At 37.2% G+C, this 22,971-nt stretch overlaps 1 protein-coding gene across 3 annotated transcripts in view; it reads left to right on the forward strand.

Moving 5' to 3' along the window:
- Positions 1-315: 315 nt before the first annotated feature.
- LOC117341712 (thiosulfate:glutathione sulfurtransferase-like) overlaps positions 316-22,971 on the forward strand; it is a 30,321-nt gene continuing 7,665 nt past the window's right edge. For all 3 annotated transcript variants that reach the window (XR_004535709.1, XM_033903574.1, XM_033903575.1), the window contains exons 1-2: positions 316-603; positions 20,384-20,542. Coding sequence is in view for 2 of the 3 variants with exons in the window: in XM_033903574.1 (XP_033759465.1) it covers positions 435-603; positions 20,384-20,542 (328 nt within the window). In the remaining variant the exon portion in view is untranslated. The remainder of the gene's footprint in view (positions 604-20,383; positions 20,543-22,971) is intronic.

Genomic DNA, 22,971 nt, shown 5'->3' on the forward strand with positions numbered 1-22,971 from the left:
TTGGTAAGCTTTTAAAAACATAATCCATCGGGGCATTTCAGTTTTTAATTCATTTTTTTTTTAATTAAAAAAGAGAGAGAGTGGCTAATAAATAGGCCAAGCGTCCTGGAAGAATGTCCGATCCAGAAAGTTCAAATGTAGGTAAATCGGTCACCACTTATATTTGGTGTTTTCATTCTGGCCGCGTGGCTTTCAACGTGACTGCTTGCTATTTTAAGCCCGCACGCTGGTAACACTTAAAATTTCGGACGTTATCACAACCAGTAGATATATACTACACAGGCACGTTTTGAGCCAGGGGCGTGAACTATTCAAGATCTAGTCTATTGGCAGACATTCATAGTATCCGGAATACAGCGCGCGCTGTCATATCGCAGCTACCAGTTGGAGGAACTGGAGCTGAGATTGGTGGGAAAGGAAGAAAAGTTACAAACATGGCAGGATTTTCGTCAACTTCTCGTCTTTTACAGCGTAGACAGCTGTCAAACATTTTGAATTTGATCAAGAAACAGAGTAACTTTGCTGCTGTTCGAGTGTCAACGCCTAAAGTTTTGGCAACGTTACATGGAAAATCGTCATGTTCGAAAGCCCAAGGCCAGAAAGGTTGGTCAAATATCTTACATGTCACCTTCATAAAATGATTTCAGTAGATAAATTAATGTAAACAAGCACTTCCTATTGAAGGTCTAACACAGGGATACGGACCTACGTCACAAATACTCAAAAAGAAAGTAGAATCTACGTATAATGTACTAGACTACGGTCTATGTTAAGGGTGCACCTAATGAGTGTCCTGTGAGGAATGAGTGTCCTGTGAGGTTTTTTCACGCCCCGCAATTCGTTAAGTAATATTTTTAAATAATTTTTTCTGTATCATACAGATAAACGTCGAACCCATTACCATGCCAAATTTCACTTGGATTGGACGTGTGCATATTATGCATTTTTCACGACAAAGTTACGGTGCAGCGCACATGCGAGTGTCCTGTGAGGTTTTTTCACGCCCCGCAATTCGTTAAGTGACATTTTCGAATATTTTTTTCTGTATCATACAGATGAACATCTAACCGATTAATTTGCCAAATTTGACTTTGATTGAACGAGTGCATATTATGCTAATGTACCCTTGAATATCGGTTGAAGTACCGGTATGTAGGCCCAACTCGAAGCCGAGTGTCCTGCGAAGATTTCGATCGTCTCGCAGTTGGTTTAATCTGTTTTTCGAATAATTCTTGTGTGATATTTACCTGTTATCTTTAACTAACATCATGCAACATTTTACTTTGATTTTACAGGTGTTTTATACAGAGCATAAACAAAATATACCTGTATGAACTCGCGATGCATTGTGCACACCCAAAATGGAAGGGAGGTAACTCGTTTCAGTTTATTATACTTTGGAATTATTGGTAGAACTCTCAGCCATTCCTATGGATTAATAAGAATGTTTCCAGACTCTGCGACGTGGACGCGGTTCTACATAAGAGCCCTTTTATTTTTTTTTCTTAAATTACTTAATTAAATATTTAATGATTTTTTCCACCTATTTGAAAAGCTTTACAAATTTCCTAATAAATTAGTCAATAGTAAATAGTAAAATATTAAAATATATTATACATAAAATATATCTATTTAAAATTCTAAGCCTATATTATTGTTTGGATATATGTATTAGAATGTTACTATCATAGATAATTGATGTATGTCATATATGTCAAACACTTTATGCATAAATATAACCTATAAAATATAATATAAAAGTTTTGGTTCATTTATTATTATCTTAAGCTTTAATTGATGCTATTATGGATAACCTTTGAATATATGAAACTATCAAATTGATGGGATATGAAGTTTAAAAGTACATTATTATACATATTGTAATGTTATTTATATTATCTAATTACTATTGTTGATTATTTCATAACATGTCATATAACATGATAGATATTTTTTTTATAATTTACTTTATTGATCATCTGAGTTTTAAAGCTATACTTATGTATAAATGTTCTTGGATTTCTGATATTGACTAATGATTTAACAAAGCTATTGCCAAAGAAATGAACACAATTTACTTTAGACTTGATAAAATAAATAAAACTGTTTTTTTACGACTTAAGTTTCTGTAGGAAAATACTGAAATTTTCTGTAAAATACTTTCTTTTAAATTGCTATAGCCAAAAGATGAAATAGATGAAAAACTATTTGAAATTACAAAATGGGTATATTATAAAAGGTAAATAATTGACAGCCCCCGTCTTGCGATTGGCATGTCAAAGTATGGATAACTAAGAACCACTGCACCTAGCTAAAACTGGAAATATTGATATCTTGACGACGACCCCCGTCTTGCGGTTGGTACATCATAACAAGGATATCGATCTAATGGGAATGGGGCACAGAGGAGGAGATTCAAGACTTGAAATCTCGGTATGCATCTATAAGTGAGTAGATAATTAAGAATCTACTCAGGCACATTCTCCCTGGGTATCCTCGGGGGAAAATAACTAACCTAAACCTTTCTTTTTTTGATAACTGTTGTGGAGTTGGGCACAGAGGAGGAGATTCAAGACTTGAAATCTCAGTATGCACCTATAAGTGAGTAGATAATTAAGAATCTATTCAGGCACAGTCTCCCTGGGTATCCTCGGGGAAAATAACTAACCTAAACCTTTCTTTTTTTGGTGACTGTTGTTGTCTTAGCATTCCTTACCCGCTTAACTTGTCCTGGTTTCCTGGCAACATGGGAAGTGACTGGTATCACCAAGTCACCATCTGTGGATGACACAGTGTCTCTAGGTTTTTGAAATTTAATGAATTTCAAAAAGCGCTTATGACGCTGGTCGTCGTTTAGATCAACCCATACGTGGTGTGACACGAAGCAAGTGTTCGCATGTGTTGCCAATTCATAATTGCCTCTGCCATGTATGGCTCCCCTGAGATCAAGTTGCTGAGCCTCTTCAATTTCTTGAAACCGCTCAACTAATTGGGGTAACTTGGATGTTTTCCAGTCCCCAAGTAGCTTGATCTTGTTGTTCATGGATTCACAATTGTTGTTTTTCCAGAACAGGGGAATGGATGGGCATATCAGACGAGGCTCAAATACTTTTGAATAAAGTACCGGGAGCAATCTGTCCGATAGGTACTTACCTCCAATATCAGCATACTCTTCCAGGATTTCCTGCTGCCTTTCTCGAAATAACACCCTATCCTTTGATGTCAGAATACCATTTGACCCAAAAAGTCTGTGAACCACAGCTGTTCTAGAAGCCTCTGGTACATTTTCTTTAGTCAAATTTCTGATGACATTTTCTTGTAAATGCCTTGTACAAAGGATATGGAGAGACTGTGGGAAACACGAAGATAAGGCATTTACTAATGCTAGTTCCTCGTCTGTTCCGAACACAATCTTCTCCAGAGGGAAGTTAAAACCAAGTTTAGCTCTAACATGGGAAAGAAACTGACAGTAAGTAGCATAAGTACCATCCCAGTGCAGAAAGATAGGCCCTAAAAGGATTGGTGATGTACACTTACCTCTTCTTTGGAGATTAAAATTCTGAAAAACAATGCATGTGACATAGCATGCCCCGAGGTTAAATGTCCGGTCAAGGCCGATGACACTACCACTCAATGCACTGGTTTTCATTAGCTCCATCTGGTCCTCGGTGTAGCAGACAACATTTGGTGGCTTATTGTCATTGTTGGCAATTACCGACCTTATGTAGTTGCTAGTTTGAAGATTACTGATGAGTGTTTGTACATCATCAGCAATATTCTGATGGGAAGAGTGGTGAGCTGGCCTGTTTTTCCTATTTGCATTATAGTTGCCATTTTGGACAACTTTTAATGAAATTGGATTTTCAGGGTCAACTTTGTTCACCTCTCTAAGAATTTGAATTGGTTTTTTACCGTGGCTTGTGCCCTCAGTAATAACCTTTCTCTGGTCAGATGTGGTGCGCACATATGGCTGCGTTATGTGTTTCGCGTTGCCATGCATGCTGCACCCAGGATAAGTACCAATGTACTCAACCACATCTTTGTACAAGACATTCTCATTATTAGGAATGTGCTCGAACCAACTTACCCTTCTTTGATATTTGTTATCTTTCAGCAGTTTTGAATAATACCGCTTCATAACAAAGACATCACAGATTTCTGGTTGCGGTAAGAGTGGCAGCATCTGGTTTTTCACCTCTTTACAATAAACACCATCTTTTTTGGTGATTCTGAGAAGTTTTCCCGATTGCCAGATGAACTCTCCTGTTTTCAAAGAGTTCTTACCTCTTTGCCAAACACCACAATCGTCAACAAAAGTACGCTTCGTTTGTGTTTGTGTCGAGTCGGGTCTCGCAAGCACAAAGAACACGTTTTCTTTCAAACCTGCTGGAATCGATACAGATTTTTCTACATTAGTATGTAAAATCTGATCGAGTATGGCTTCTGTTGTCATGAACTTACCTGCTAACCTATTAGTACTAGTACTTACCTTGGGAGTAACATCTACAGGGGACGAATTACTTATAGAAGATGTCGTGCTGACAGGAGACATACCTATGGAAGGTGTCGTGCTGACAGGAGACATACCTATGGAAGGTGTCGTGCTGACAGGAGACATACCTATGGAAGGTGTCGTGCTGACAGGAGACATACCTATGGAAGGTGTCGTGCTGACAGGAGACATACCTATGGAAGGTGTCGTGCTGACAGGAGACTTACCCTTGGTGGGTGTTACATCAACAGTTGACACTACCTTGGGTGGTGGTGACACCATCTCCACCTTTACATGTCTAGGTGATGGTAAAGAGGGAAATTCAGATTCACTTGATAGATCAAGCACTGATACCTTAGCTGCATTCAATAAAGGCACAAAGTGATTTGGTGTCCAGAAACCACGTCGATACGGGTTGATGCTGGACCACATAATCACTAAAGGTTCCTTTGTGTTATTGACCCCCCGTGGCTGGAATACTGTATTCAGAATCCCGACACTTGAATCTAAAACACCATTGACAGCAGGAAATATTGACCTAATCGACTTACCTGTCACTGTTGCTGCTGCATGCATAGTCCAGGCAGAACAAAAAGATTTATTTTTGGCACTGTCCATCACTGCCTCCGCAATGGCTGGACTCACCATATTTAATCTGTCATGCCTGTGCTCATTTTCATAGAACTCGCTGTTAAGAACAAGCTCTAAACAAGTTCGTACACGTAGCTCTGCAGACAACATCTCATTGCCTTGCATGGCCATAGATAAAGCATTAAATAGACAGTTCCCATCACCTTTCACCTGAACAGGGATGAGATGAGATCCATCTCCAAGCAACATGACAGCTGAATGATCTTTGATCATTGTGTCATTGAAGTTGCATGGTTTGGCACTAATATTACTACAAGACCTCATGAAAATTGATTCCAATTTGGCCGCTTGGAGTAAATTCCCTGCAGCAGAAGCACTGCCTAACCTACCTAAAGCCATATCAAAATCGTACGTTGTGTTACTGTTACTGCAACAGCGAGAACAAATATACGAAAGTGGAGATTTTGACAGAAGTCTAAACTGTTCCAGAGTCAGATGTTCAGCTTTGTAATGGAACCATTTATCACAATGGTCACATCCTACATCTTTAGCTCCATCACAGTTTCCTGCACAAATTCCACATGGATACTTGCAAGCCATTATATATAAATTTACCTGTTTTAACAATAAGCACTAATCAATTATTCAACTAATTACTTACCAAAATTAGAAGTACTACAGGAATGCACTAAGTATAAATATATATGCAGGAAGACTTATTAGCACTAAGACCCACAATATATTATCTAGTGAAACAAGTTGTCTACTGTAACTAACAAAACTAGCTAGTAAATAGTGAACTACACTAATGCACTAAGAACAAAAAACTACCTATATATAATGACTATAAAAGTGAACTACACTGACGCACTAAGAACAAGAATGCACCAAGTATAAATATATATGCAGGAAGACTTATTAGCACTAAGACCCACAATATATTATCTAATGAAACAAGTTGTCTACTGTAACTAACAAAACTAGCTAATAAATAGTGAACTACACTAATGCACTAAGAACGAGAATGCACTAAGAACAAAAAACTACCAATATATGTACATATAAATATATAGGAACAAGTTGTCTACTGTAACTAACAAAACTAGCTAGTAAATGGTGAACTACACTAATGCACTAAGAACAAAAAACTACCTATATATAATGACTATAAAAGTGAACTACACTGACGCACTAAGAACAAGAATGCACCAAGTATAAATATATATGCAGGAAGACTTATTAGCACTAAGACCCACAATATATTATCTAATGAACTACACTAATGCACTAAGAACAAGAATGCACTAAGAACAAAAAACTACCAATATATATACATATAAATATATAGGAACAAGTTGTCTATTGGAACACACAAAACTACCTTGTAAATAGTGAACTACACTAATGCACTAAGAACAAAAAACTACCAATATATATAAATATATATATGAAAGTGAACTCAACTGACTTACCTAGCCCCTATGTGATGAGTATGGCGAATGATACTTGTGACATTACCACTTGTATATATATCATAATGAAATCAATGTAATTATCCTGTACCTGTGAAGGGTGAGCTGTTTAGTGATTAATAATACAAACAGTCATTATCACTAGTGATCAATCACCGTGATTGTTTATATAACATGAGTAGTTTTAATTGTATACACATTAATTAGCACGGGTGTGAGCGGTACATCACCTGAGACGGTACTTGTACAAACAATCATGACACCTTGAGTTGTTTAGATTAAAATAGTTAATTGTATTCACCTCCATGAGCACGGGTGATCAAGAAAGTGAGAGTTGTTTACTTAGCATGAGTAGATATGTCTTTAATTAATTAATTTATTTATTTTGGATATTTTGAAGGAAATATTTGATTGGATGAATTTTTGGTCGCCCAAAAAGCCACGCCCCCCCCCCCCCCCCCCCCCCCCCCCCCCCATATTTGATTGGATCGATTTGATGTTGTTAATTATTTAAATACGTTATTATTCTGACGACAAGCACTTTTCAACATGACCTTCGAAAAGACTTCACGTAACATCGTCCGATTCCTCCGTCATGACGCCTCTGCTCCGAGAGATCCAGCGGGATATGTACCAGTCTGGTACATTTGTCATCTATTCTCCATCACCAGAGACATGCTAATGTACATCGTTTGCCATGTTGCAGGAGACAGACTCAATCTGTCTGATTGTCAACAATTCGTCCGAACATGCGGTGGCCATTCTACAGATGACATAGACATCACTAGAATTGGAAAGCTGATTACAGATCCACGAGATGTCCGCTACTGCGTGCACGGAACGACCAGGGCTGCCTACGAAGAAATCAAAGTACATGGCCTTAGCCGCAGAAATCGCCAGATGATCCACTTTGCGGACACCAAGACTCTTGTCAAGAAGAACTCAGAGGTTCTTATACATCTTGATGTGAAACGGTATCTCGCCAAAGGCAGGCCACTGTATCGTCTTCGCAATGGTACATTAGCGACACCAGGGAACGTTAAAGGGATGGTTAAGACGAGTTTTTTCCATCGAGTTCAGTTTCTCTGAAACCTCAATAAACGGCCCTTTTCAGGGCCACCAACCTTAAAAAGTTTCAATGTGATTCTCGAAAAATACGCATTCCCCTCGCTACGTCCGATATATAAAAAATAGCTTCCTCATGCTCGAAAAATACGCATTCCCCTCGCTACGTCCGATATATAAAAAATAGCTTCCTCGCGCTCGAAAAATACGCATTCCCCTCGCTACGTCCGATATATAAAAAATAGCTTCCCCGCGCTCGAAAAATACGCATTCCCCTCGCTACGTCCGATAAATAAAAAATAGCTTCCTCACGCTCGAAAAATACGCATTCCCCTCCAAACAGCTTAATAACGCGAACATACTGCAGCCTCCCAAAACACACATACGCACGCATACATGTCGCATGCACGAGAGGCCGTCCTTAAATAACCTTAGCTGTTAATAGGACGTTATAAAAAATAAATCAAACTAAACGTCCGTTATATATATGTTATATCTTAATATAACATAATGAACGTGTGTGGAAGGAAGGGTTAATATAACATAATGAACGTGTGGGGAAGGAAGGGTTAATATAACATAACATAATGAACGTGTGGGGAAGGAAGGGTTAATATAACATAATGGACGTGTGTGGGGGAAGGAAGGGTTAATATAACATAATGGACGTGTGTGGGGGAAGGAAGGGTTAATATAACATAATGGACGTGTGTGGGGGAAGGAAGGGTTAATATAACATAATGGACGTGTGTGGGGGGGAAGGAAGGGTTAATATAACATAACATAATGAACGTGTGTGGGGGAAGGAAGGGTTAATATAACATAATGGACGTGTGTTAGGGAAGGAAGGGTTAATATAACATAACATAATGAACGTGTGGGGGAAGGAAGGGTTAATATAACATAATGGACGTGTGTGGGGGAAGGAAGGGTTAATATAACATAATGGACGTGTGTGGGGGAAGGAAGGGTTAATATAACATAACATAATGAACGTGTGGGGAAGGAAGGGTTAATATAACATAATGGACGTGTGTTAGGGAAGGAAGGGTTAATATAACATAACATAATGAACGTGTGGGGGAAGGAAGGGTTAATATAACATAATGGACGTGTGTGGGGGAAGGAAGGGTTAATATAACATAATGGACGTGTGTTAGGGAAGGAAGGGTTAATATAACATAACATAATGAACGTGTGGGGAAGGAAGGGTTAATATAACATAATGGACGTGTGTGGGGGGAAGGAAGGGTTAATATAACATAATGGACGTGTGTGAACAAACTTTCTTGCAGTGTCAATCAGCTTATGAAATGTTTTACATTAGCCGGTGGGATACGTATGATATCAAATATATAACTATCTTTTATTACATTGCTTCATTATACCTTTATAATGCCTTATTACGTATTTTAGGGCAGTAAACTAGACCATTTTAACCTTGTAAAAAAATAAAAGATGCTGTTATTATTGGAATCACTTTGTTATTGATATGCGCCCAATGTACGTCGGTGTAATTGAGATAGCAAAACCAAACCATCGTGGGGGTGTGGCGTTGTGGAGATAACAATAGGCGAGTGTCACAATTGAGACATAATTGGTTGTTATCATAGTACCAGGAAAACGGAATCGACTAATTACTGAGTTGATACTCAGAAATTATTAGGCAATTAATCATAGATAATTAGTCGTCCTACGACTAACACCTATTTAAGTGTGGTATTGTGAACCGGTAATCATTCTCGTTTTCACACTCTACGAATAATCACCACACAGTCTCACCATGCGCTACGCCATTGTTGGACACAGTTTTATTGCCCGTATTGCTGGACATCCTCTACTTTCGCCTGATGACCATGACGTCTTAACATTCGGAATCAGGGGAGCGACATCCAGGACACTATTGAAATTAAGCCAACTACGGAGCTTGAAAGTAGACACCGTATACTTACAGATAGGAGGCAACGACATCTCCGCTACTACTAACCCCGATGACATTGTAACTGACATTTGTGACGTGGTGAGCATGTTTCTAGACAGCGGATGCCAAGTTATACTAGGGAGCCTGTTCAAGAGGTACAAACCCAGGAGAATGACTGCAGACCAGTACGAACACCAACGCACTATCATCAATGAAAGACTACGGCTACTATTCCATGATGATCCAGACGTGACATTTTGGAGGCTAAGAGGGTTACAACATTTAGACACCAACGCATTTCCCGACGGAGTTCACTTGTCAACAACATTACAAGAGCGATATGTACGCCAGATAAGACTCGCACTGTTCTGCAAACAACGACAGTAGGAGCAACATAAATCAAAACGGCCCTTTTTAGGGCCAACCATATTTCACAAAAAGTGTCATGAAACACTCGAGAATACGCATTACAGAAAAAAGACGACTAAAACATCTATTAGCAAATAAATAAAAGGAACACGAATTATCCTGTTACATTGAATACAATAAAAATACTTTCATTGATTACTGTCTTTGTTGCGACAATTACGTCCATGACCCGTACATTTAGATCAACACAGCATGGGGCTGTATTGAATAGTCGCGTGTTACGGGTCATTAATTACTACATAAGACGTGGCCGGTATTACCTGGAGAAACAAAACTGTACAATTGACAGGCCATCACGGGGGGTTGACACCTAACTACCACACATAATTGAGGCAGTAATTGATAGTGAAGTGGCTTCACTAAACCATCCATACACTCATTCCTCTCAGGACGCTCACATCGTAACTTTGGCGGTACATTAGCATAATATGCACACGTCCCATCTAAGTTAAATTTGGCATATTAATCGGTTAGATGTTCATCTGTATGATACAGAAAAAAATATTCGAAAATGTCACTTAACGAATTGCGGGGCGTGAAAAAACTCTCACAGGACACTCATTCCTCACAGGACACTCGCATGTGCGCTGCATCGTAACTTTGTCGTAAAAAAATGCATAATATGCACACGTCCAATCCAAGTGAAATTTGGCATGGTAATGGGTTCGACGTTCATCTGTATGATACAGAAAAAATTATTTAAAAATATTACTTAACGAATTGCGGGGCGTGAAAAAACTCTCACAGGACACTCATTCCTCACAGGACACTCGCATGTGCGCTGCATCGTAACTTTGTCGTAAAAAATGCATAATATGCACACGTCCAATCAAAGTGAAATTTGGCATGGTAATGGGTTCGACGTTCATCTGTATGATACAGAAAAAAATATTTAAAAATATTACTTAACGAATTGCGGGGCGTGAAAAAACTTTCACAGGACACTCATTCCTCACGGGACACTCATTCTTCTCAGGACGCTCACATGTGTAATGCATCGTAACTTTGGCGGTACATTAGCATAATATGCACACGTCCCATCTAAGTCAAATTTGGCAAATTAATCGGTTAGATGTTCATCTGTATGATACAGAAAAAAATATTCGAAAATGTCACTTAACGAATTGCGGGGCGTGAAAAAACCTCACAGGACACTCGCATGTGCGCTGCACCGTAACTTTGTCGTGAAAAATGCATAATATGCACACGTCCAATCCAAGTGAAATTTGGCATGGTAATGGGTTCGACGTTCATCTGTATGATACAGAAAAAATTATTTAAAAATATTACTTAACGAATTGCGGGGCGTGAAAAAACTTTCACAGGACACTCATTCCTCACGGGACACTCATTCCTCTCAGGACGCTCACATCGTAACTTTGGCGGTACATTAGCATAATATGCACACGTCCCATCTAAGTTAAATTTGGCATATTAATCGGTTAGATGTTTTTCTGTATGAAACAGAAAAAAATATTCGAAAATGTCACTTAACGAATTGCGGGGCGTGAAAAAACCTCACAGGACACTCGCATGTGCGCTGCACCGTAACTTTGTCGTGAAAAATGCATAATATGCACACGTCCAATCCAAGTGAAATTTGGCATGGTAATGGGTTCGACGTTCATCTGTATGATACAGAAAAAATTATTTAAAAATATTACTTAACGAATTGCGGGGCGTGAAAAAACTTTCACAGGACACTCATTCCTCACGGGACACTCATTCCTCTCAGGACGCTCACATCGTAACTTTGGCGGTACATTAGCATAATATGCACACGTCCCATCTAAGTTAAATTTGGCATATTAATCGGTTAGATGTTTTTCTGTATGAAACAGAAAAAAAAAATTAAAAATATCACTTAACGAATTGCGGGGCGTGTAAAATCACTCACAGGACACTCATTCCTCACAGGACACTCGCGTGTGTAGTGCACCGTAACTTCGCCGATAGATTTGCATATATTTGCATTATATGCCCTTGTCCAATCATAGTCAAATTTTGCGTGCTAATATGTTCTATGTTCATCTGTATGCTAGAGAAAAAATTATTTAAAAATATTACTTAACGAATTGCGGGGCGTGAAAAAACTTTCACAGGACACTCATTCCTCACGGGACACTCATTCCTCTCAGGACGCTCACATCGTAACTTTGGCGGTACATTAGCATAATATGCACACGTCCCATCTAAGTTAAATTTGGCATATTAATCGGTTAGATGTTTTTCTGTATGATACAGCAAAAAAAAAATTAAAAATATCACTTAACGAATTGCGGGGCAGATTAATCGATTAGATGTCCATCTTTATTATACAGCAAACATAATTTTAAAACATCAGATAATGAATTGCGGGGCGTGAACAAAAACGCTCAAATTTTATTAACATGACAATATATCACCTGTCGACCTGTTTGTGATTGTACATTACAAGTTTTCAGACTGAGATTAACAAATTATATGTATTAATAACAGTTTACCATTATATTTGGTTATATATTATGTAGTTATATAAGTTATATTGTTCAATTCTATATTAATACATCTAACTCAAGTAGCTTAAACAATGCATTAATTTATCATATGTGCGTAAAATACATGTAAAAGGAGCAGCACAAACCGGCCCGCACATTTAAGAAAAAAAAGGTTTCAGCAGTTTAATTAACAGTGATCCATGCCTGCGGCAAGAATATATATATAACTAACACGTCAAGGTACCCGAGGTTGGCACGGCGCCACAGGACACAGGTGGTACATGTGTATAACCATAGGTAAATGGGGCGTGCGAACAAATCGATCAGCACCGTAACTTTGTCGTAAAAAATGCATCATATGTACACTTCCAATCGAAGTCAAATTTGGCATGGATATGGGTTAGATGTTCATCTGTATGAAACAGAAAAAAAAAATTAAAAATATCACTTAACGAATTGCGGGGCGTGTAAAATCACTCACAGGACACTCATTCCTCACAGGACACTCGCGTGTGTAGTGCACCGTAACTTCGCCGATAGATTTGCATATATTTGCATTATATGCCCTTGTCCAATCATAGTCAAATTTTGCGTGCTAATATGTTCTATGTTCATCTGTATGCTAGAGAAAAAATAATTTTAAAATGTCTATTAATGAATCGCGGGGCGTGAAAAAACTCTCACAGGACACTCATTCCTCACAGGACGCTCACATGTGTAATGCATCGTAACTTTGCCGGTACATTAGCATAATATGCACTCGTTCAATCAAAGTCAAATTTGGCAAATTAATCGGTTAGATGTTCATCTGTATGATACAGAAAAAAATATTCGAAAATGTCACTTAACGAATTGCGGGGCGTGAAAAAACCTCACAGGACACTCGCATGTGCGCTGCACCGTAACTTTGTCGTGAAAAATGCATAATATGCACACGTCCAATCCAAGTGCAATTTGGCATGGTAATGGGTTCGACGTTCATCTGTATGATACAGAAAAAATTATTTAAAAATATTACTTAACGAATTGCGGGGCGTGAAAAAACTCTCACAGGACACTCATTCCCCACAGGTCACTCATTAGGTGGACCGCTATGTTAAACCTAGACTATCTGATTTAAAGCAAGATATTATAAGGCTAGCTTTGTTTTTTACTGTTTTTGAGTAGACTAGCCTAATTTAACCGCAGAAAAAGGAGAAGAATACTCAATAGTGATATCTGTTGGTTGTCAAATATCCTATAAGATCCTTCAAAACAAACTATAAAGTCAAAGGTTGCAGGACTTTTTTTTCACACACAAAAATAGTGAAATTTTCAGAAGTAAGATTTGGGAATTTTGCTTAAATATGAAATACATTTATTTAGAATACAAAATCCTGTTGCAGATTCATGACTCCAACTTTCAAGAGGAATTCAAACCAAACCAATTGTTTTTTCAGTGGGATTAATTGAAATATTTGGGCCCAATTAATCCCACTGAAAAAAAATTAGGGTTTGGTTTGAATTCCTCTAGAAAGTCGGAGTCATGAATCTGCAACAGGATTTTGTATTCTAAATAAATGTAGTCTATGATCAGTATTTATTTCAGAATTTTCAGGAGGGTCAATAATACCATTTCCAAAATGTTATTGAGCCCCAATTGGGATGTTGCATATTTAAGATTCTGATGAATTGATAATGACAATTTGGAATGGACTTATTATTATGAATTAAGATAAATCCATCTAGCATTGATCTATTTTCTCAATTTTCAGAAAAATCCATCAATTTTTCTGGAATTTAGGACAGGTCCTATTCCCCAAATCCTTGGTGGTATATTAAACCATTAGTTTTATTCAGCCTCAACTGGCTTTACCTGGTGTTTTTTTACCAATCATAATAAATACTAGCCCTGAGTTTTCTCTGGCCCTGTCACATGTCTGGTGTAGGGCCAGAGCGCACTACTATATGAAAACGTGGAATTATCCGACACCGTTTGGTGTCGCTAAGAATTTGGTGCAAATACAATAAAATCGGGTGTGACATAAGTAACACCTACATCACATATATGGATAAATGAGATAATTATTTACCCCAGAACACCCATTTAGTCCCATCTAGGTGTTTAGACAAACACTCAAATATTTCGGAACTACCACAAACAAAATATGACTTAACTCTACGATGGAATACCAGATATCTGATAGGTCACCAGCTTCCTATATATCGTGATGCTTATCGTATCGTGACCCCTGTATCATGATATGAATAATCGTATCACTACCCTCCTTGCAATACGCAGTTCTTCCCATTACTGTACTAACAGATATAATTTGACTGTCATTTTCAAATGACCACTCAATTTTATGGGACCAAATTCCACCAATACATAACGAAAATGCATCACATTTTAGAACCAATGCTCAACATTTTCAGCTAGACTTGCTACAGACTTTGGGAGATCAGTCCTTTATGTAAACAAAATAGTTTTCCTTTGTTGTTTTTTTTTAAAAATATTATAGGGCTGACATTAAATATTATGTCAGCTTAAAATTGAATAAGGAACTAGTTTTCATTAATGCAGAGTATAGTAAGGGCACAAACAAGGAAATAGAACAAATAGGAAGTACTTAAACATCTCTTTCTGTTGAGTTGTTTCAGAATTATTAGGTCACCTGAGACGAAGTCTCAGTTGACCTATTGCAATCACCTTTTGTCCGGCGTCGTGCGTCGTAAACAATTTACATTTTCAACTTCTTCTTAAAAACTGCTGAACTAAATTCAATGAAATTTTACAGGAAGCTTCCATGGCTGAGGGTGAACCAAAATTGTGAATTATATGGTCCCCACCCCCCAGGGGCCTGAGGGGCGGGGCCAAAAAGGGTCAAATTGACTAAAACTTCAAAAATCTTCTTCTCTACTCTCAGATAAGGTGGAATCAAACACTCTTCATAGATGAAAGGATCTAAAGGTGCTTTACCAAAATTGTGAATTTCATGACCCTGGGGTCTCATGTTTGCCCCTGGGGAGGGGGTAAACTTTACTATAGTTTATATAGGGAAATCACATTTTTGACTATTATTTGTTGGATTTGTATTGGAATTCATTCTAACTTGTATCAAATTATCAGCATGGGATGACAGTTTGATGGTATGTACATGTTGGCCCTAGTTGACCCCCAGGGGCTGGTGGGCGGGGCCAAAAAGGGTCAAATTGACAAAAATTTCAAAAATCTTTTTCTCTACTCTCAGATATGGTAGAATCAAATACTCTTCATAGATGGAAGGGTCTTAAGGTGCTTTACCAAAATTGTGAATTTCATGACCCTGGGGTCTCATGTTTGCCCCTGGGGAGTTTGTTTGTTTGTTTGTTTGTGTTTTACGGCCCATCGACAACTAGGGTCATTTAGGGCCAAACAATATACTAACAAGTTTTATTTTTAAAGTTAAAATCAGATAAAATTTGGAGGGGAGGGAGTAAACTTTACTATAGTTTATATAGGGAAATCACATTTTTGACTATTATTTGTTGGATTTGTATTGGAATTCATTCTAACTTGTATCAAATTATCAGCATGGGATGACACTTTGATGGTATGTACATGTTGGCCCTAGTTGACCCCCAGGGGCTGGTGGGCGGGGCCAAAAAGGGTCAAATTGACTAAAATTTCACAAATCTTCTTCTCTACTCTCAGATATGGTAGAATCAAATACTCTACATAGATGGAAGGATCTTAAGGTGCTTTACCAAAATTGTGAATTTCATGACCCTGGGGTCTCATGTTTGCCCCTGGGGAGGGGGTAAACTTTACTATAGTTTATATAGGGAAATCACATTTTTGACTATTATTTGTTGAATTTTTATTGGAATTCATTCTAACTTCGTTAACATTATCAGCTTGGGATGACAGTTTGATGGTATGTACATGTTGGCCCTGACTGACCCCCAGGGGCTGATGGACGGGGCCAAAAATGGTCAAATTAGAAGAAATTTTAAAAATCTTCTTCTTACAGCCCAAATAAGGTAGAATTAAATACTCTTCACAGATCGAAGGGTCTTAAGGTGCTTTACCATAATTGTGAATTTCCTAGCCCTGGGGTCTTGCGTTTGCCCCATGGAAGGGGATAAACTTTACTATAGTTATAGGGAAATCACATTTTTGACTATCATTTGTTTTATTTGTTTTGAAATTCATTCTTTCATTCAAATTTACTGAAATATTTCCAAAATCAGGTGATCGTTAAGGCCCATGGGCCTCTTGTTTGATATGTTGTTTGTATATAAGTATAACCCTGGTAACACTAGCCGCAATAAGAGATCTTCTCTTTAGCTCGATGGGTTGAGTAAGCCAGAGGTGCCGGGTTCGATCCCTAGCGGCGGCAGTGATTTAAATGTTAATTTATCATGCGCTCTGTTACATTGGCGCCCATGAAGGGACACAGGAATGATACTCATCGCTGCTTGCAAAAGCATCGCTGTTACCACTGGAAAGCTCGACGATGAGGGGAAGTATATAACTCTGGTAAATACTAGCTGCAATAAACTGCTCGGCTAGAGAGATCTTCTGTTTAGCTCGATCGGTTGAGCATAAGACTAACAAGCCAGAGGTCCCGGGTTCGATCCCTAGCAGAGGCAGTGATTTAAATGTTAATTTATCATGCGCTCTGTTACATTGGCGCCCATGAAGGGACACAGGAATGAATACTCATCGCTGCTTGCAAAAGCATCGCTGTTACCACTGGAAAGCTCGACGATGAGGGGAAGTATATAACTCTGGTAAATACTAGCTGCAATAAACTGCTCGGCTAGAGAGATCTTCTGTTTAGCTCGATCGGTTGAGCATAAGACTAACAAGCCAGAGGTCCCGGGTTCGATCCCTAGCAGAGGCAGTGATTTAGATGTTAATTGATCATGTGCTCTGTTACATGAGGAATAACATGGGCTGTATAGTTTGATAATGATATCTAATAATAAAATGATTTTGAAAATTGGTCCTATCAAACTAACGTTGAATGTACCAGTAAACTTACTTTAATAAATTCAGATTACTAAATCTTGTTATTTTGTAAAAAAGAAAAAAAGAAAAAAAATCTTTCATGGCTGTAGATTACAAATCCTGACTTGCTCAGAATTAGTTCTGACTCTTATTTTAAAACTAGGCTTTGTATGTGTTGACATATATGTTTGACCCTCCTGGTTCAAATTTGGACTTGACATCTTGATTTGAAAAATGTGTGATAAAGCAATTTAACAGGTGAGTGAGGCCTAGAAAAAAAAATGTTGTGTTTCCCCTTTCCCGACCGACCCTAATTTTAGGCCACCGACCCTAATTTTTTTTTGTTTGAAATACTGAAAATCCGGAAATTTTCGTAAATTTAGCCCGTTTTCCGTTTTATTATTATACACACCCAAGTCTTATAAACGCTTGTATATGACGGGCACTGGTTTTAAAGCGTATTGATGACCTCGATGTTCAAAAAACATGGCGGCTTTTTGCACGCAGCGTCTGTTTTGGCACTGACGATAAAAAAATGTAAACACATGGACGAAAAGCGAATTATGACATCACTGCCGCATACAACGCTATGTGGAGATATATTTTATAGATATCACGAAAAAATTGTAAAAGGTGATTGTGTTATATTGGGGAGGGAGGTTGGACAGTCGACTACCTTTGAGGTTGGACCAGGGCTGTCTGTTGGCGACGGCTTCATGGCAAAGCATTGGTTAGAATGACCCTCACCTGCGCTAATCCCATCGAAGTACCATTTTACAGTGCATCTCTTGGACGACTCGATTTGTGCTACTATTGTGGTGGTTGTGATGGGGAGGTTGATCAGGAATTAAAGAAACAATATAAAACTGTTCTGCCCGTGTGTCTAGAATGTCTCGAACATGAACAGCCTCCATGTTATCGTCCATACGTAAAAAAATCGAAGAGTGGAAACTCTCAATAAACTGCGTTTATAATGGCATGGTTTTACTGTTCTGACTATTAATATGATGCTCCTATTTGAGATTATCTGAAAAGAGATAACAAACACTGCAAATAAAGTTTGATATACTTTTAATATCATTTTCATCTCCCAATACATTGCATTTCAAAATGAAGTTAGGTAGAAGAATGATCAAACACTGAAATATAATGATATTGAAATGATATATACAGCATATATAAATATTCAAATATGAACATTTGATTATTTATTTTTTTAAAAAAGATGAAAAAAAAAAAAAAAAATCCCTACCTACCTACCCTAATTTTTTGAGAGACGAAAGGGGAAACACAACATTTTTTTTCCTTGGCCTGATACATATCAGTAAAATACAGATAATGAGTATGTTATTCTAACCTACAGATGTAGCATGCACCCAGTTCACTATCGGACATGACATGGTGCTTGATTTTGGGGTCATATATATTGATTCTGCACTATATGTAATAAGTTGAACATCATTAAAATCTCGAGTTCTATCTGAACATGATATCTATAACATTACAAGCCATTTCTGTACTGAATTTTAAGTCGAAGCTCTTTCACTGATGACTTCATGTGATTTGTCAGTCAGCTGCAGTGACTTTTTGCTGAGGTTTTTGAAGTGCATTTGGTGTAATAGCTGTTGATGCACAGAATGAATAATTGGAAAAAGTGCAGTACAGTGCCAAAGTGACATTGCCGATGGCTAAGGATCTATAGCATTAAGTCTGATTACATAATTACTGAGTGCATGTCAGACGGAGCCGTGTGAAAACATGCACATCAATACCTGGGACATGCTCTGGCAGCTTGCTGATTTTATCTTGGACAATGACCTGGGTCTTTGTCTCTGAAAGTTTCGTTGAGGTTTTGCAGTAAATGCTATTTGTATCTTAATTTACCTGTAGCACACCTGTCCCTATGATTCTTCCCTACTTTTTAATTTTTTTATCTTGGAAAGAGGTGAACTTTAATTAAAGCATGTAAAACAGGTGCTTACCTCACTGATCTGCCAAGTGCTAATACAGGTACAATCTTTAATTCTTTTAATCAGGAATTAATGAGAAATGGATATAAACAGTAATGCAGTCTATTTCTCAATCATCAATCTTTCCTGATTACACACTTACCTGGTGTTTTTAAGCTCAAGTGAGAAAGAGCATTGAATTCAGGATCTAACATGATTAAGGACTGAATCCAGGATCTAACATGATTAAGGATTGAACCCAGGATCTGACATGATTTAGGACTGAATCCAGGATATTACATGATTTAGGATTGAATCCAGGATCTGACATGATTTAGGATTGAATCCAGGACCTGACATGATTAAGGAATGAATCCAGGATCTGACATGATTTAGGATTGAATCTGACATGATTTAGGATTGAATCCAGGACCTGACATGATTAAGGAATGAATCCAGGACCTGACATGATTAAGGAATGAATCCAGGATCTGACATGATTTAGGATTGAATCTGACATGATTTAGGATTGAATCCAGGACCTGACATGATTAAGGAATGAATCCAGGACCTGACATGATTTAGGATTGAATCCAGGATCTGACATGATTAAGGACTGAATCCAGGATCTTACACTATTTAGGATGTCCATGGAATATATTAAACTAGTTGAATAATTCAATATCATCAGCCATATTGGGTGGCATATCAATTGTTTCATGAATTTAATTCATCCTACTATAAACTCATGTCAATGCACTTGGGAGTCTAATTATATAAACTCATCAGACATATAAAGAGCTCCTAGCTGTTCATCTTTTGAAAGAAAATGCTTCAAAACAAAGAAATTTAAAAAAAAAAAAAAAAAGAATTTTACACAGGATGATAAAAAAGTATAGTGTATTTAAGAAACAGGAACTGCTTGATGATTTGTTTCCACCTTTCACTCACTATTAACAATTGCATGGCAAGAAAAACTGAAGTTGTGACTGATATTTTATGTTTTATACAGATTTCCGTCGCCATGACAGTAACTGTGTAAAGAGGACAGATCTAAACTTTGATGACATCCTGACACTCCTGGGAACCGGGAATTTACAGCTAATTGATGTTCGGGAACCCAACGAGCTTGTCCAGCAGGGCGAGTTTCCTTCAGCTCTTAATATACCACGTAAGTACCTTAGGCCCCGGAGAATAAAACCTATTGCAGATTGAAAAGATGATATTTTTTATTCTCTGTTTGCCACCGATAAGCTTATTTCTGCATTTAAAGTCTTTCAAATAATACAAATGACAAATTCCATGAAGCACTGACTTTGTACTACATTATTAGACATAATAAGTGCCCTATAGGACTTAGAGCACTCCTATTTTACTTCACTGGTCTGAGAATACAATCTTCAGTCTTCTAACTGAAGACTCATGAGAAGAAAAAAAAAGCTGCCTGTTTCTTTTTAAAAAAATGTTCATTTTTCAAACCTAATTAAATACCAAAACTTGTTTTATAAATGATTTACGAACACCCTATTTGTATTTTTGTAAGTGGAGAGCCTATATATATAGCTAATGTCTAATTTATATGGTACCCCAGTGGGTTTAAGTTCACATTGACTAAGAGTGAAATACAGTCAGTACTGTATTTTATCATTTTGGAAATATCAACAGCAATAATTATGTAAATAAACTTAAGTGAAGTTTTTGTCGTCATAACTTGTAAACATGTTGATAATTGTAGTGGGAATTATGCAATTCAAGTGTATGCACTTGTGTAAAAATTAGTGATGAAAGTGCCCTTCATGACATTTGTTAACTATCAAATAGGACTGCAGAATTCAAGATACATGTATATAATAATTATGTAACTTATGAAGTCAAACTTTGTGTCTGTCAGTAATATTTCTAGACCTAATGAGTTTACCAGGAAAGTGTGATACCCACAAGGAAGAGTTACACATGTTGATCTACCTGTCCAACTTGTTTAACTTTTTTGTATTGTTACCCTACTCTATATATATTAACCATATGACATTTACCTGTATTAGTATTAGTAATGAAGTTGGGAATTTGTAGATATCTGTATTTGTGTGAGTGACAAATTAATTTTATTAGCACTTGAAATACCAGTAAACAATCACATATATCAGGAACAGCATTCTTTGGATTAGTTTCTGATTTTATTGGCCACCTTTTAGTGAATACCAGATGACACCATACATATATAATACATGACTCAGTCATACAAACAAACACCTACACATATAGTACACAATAATGAATATAATATATCAGATAATTGTGAAATTTCACAAATACAACACATATTAGTATAGCGGAACAAAAAATCTCAGTAACTTGATGAAAAGATGTGACAAGATCAAGAGTTTAAGAATAAGTTGAGTGTAAAACTTTTAAGTTTTGGTTTAGTCAATCGAGGATGGTACACTTCTGACCCACTTTCTTTTAACAATTCTGCTAGTCTGTGTTTACCTTGTAAGTCTATATCGGTGTGGGTGTATATAGCCAGTCCCAGCTCTGTCAACAAAGTATTTACATACAGAAAAGTGTACCATTTACGTGACCGAGTTTATCAGACGACACTAATCTCAATCCCTCTACATGTGACGCAGGTACATTAAAGTGCTGACAACTAAGGCAACTAAATATCAACAAACTTATTACATATTGTAATACACATAATTCTGATGAAGTTATAGAAACATCAACATTCCCACTACAAGTGACAGGATTGTGCTGACAAAGTCACTGAATACATCAATAAACCTATTACATATCACTAGCCTGAGTTTCCTCTGGCCCTGACACCATATCACCTGGGGACATAGTAGTAAAAGGTGATTTGAGGATGTTATACCTGTGTCTGTTTAAATTAATTGGGAAAATAATGTACATGTATGCTTACATATTTTCTAAAAAAGTATGAAGGTTCTCATGATTTTTCTTCATTTTAGGAAAATAGGTCACGTCTAGCTCAAGGAAATGGCCCGTTTCCAAGTGTAAAACAGGACAAAAGTATCTCTGAATTAACAACCTATACAAATTACTTGGTTCTAGGGGACGGTACTAGTTCTATATGGTAGTGTTAGTGGATAACAGTCAATTCAAGTACACATACATAATTCTTCATTAATTGTAAACTGATATATATTATAGATCTAAATTTGCATAAATTGAATTTGATAGGAAAGGACTAATATAGGCTGAGCCTGTTGTCCAATCCCTTTTGCCAACACCAATTCTGTACGATATTCAATGTAAATTTATACTTGTTGTGTTGACAATAAAATATTTTGAAATGAAATAAATTGAATTACAATAAATATTTCCATAAATATTTCACACATGTACACTGTACATATTTCATTATGCTCAGGGCTCAGTTTTTCAAAATGTTGACCATATTATACTTGATTAGGTAATGAATGAGTTGTTGAAATTCCTTTGTAATTGTTTTTTAATGACATACTGTCTAAAATAAACTTAATATATCTTTATCCTCCACCAGTTTGGTAAGTCACATTGAATTCTATACAATCTGTTTACATGTCACTGAACATAATCCGACTATAGAACCCAGATGTT

This window comes from Pecten maximus, chromosome 14 (assembly GCF_902652985.1).
Source record: "Pecten maximus chromosome 14, xPecMax1.1, whole genome shotgun sequence".
NCBI classification, from domain to species: domain Eukaryota; kingdom Metazoa; phylum Mollusca; class Bivalvia; order Pectinida; family Pectinidae; genus Pecten; species Pecten maximus.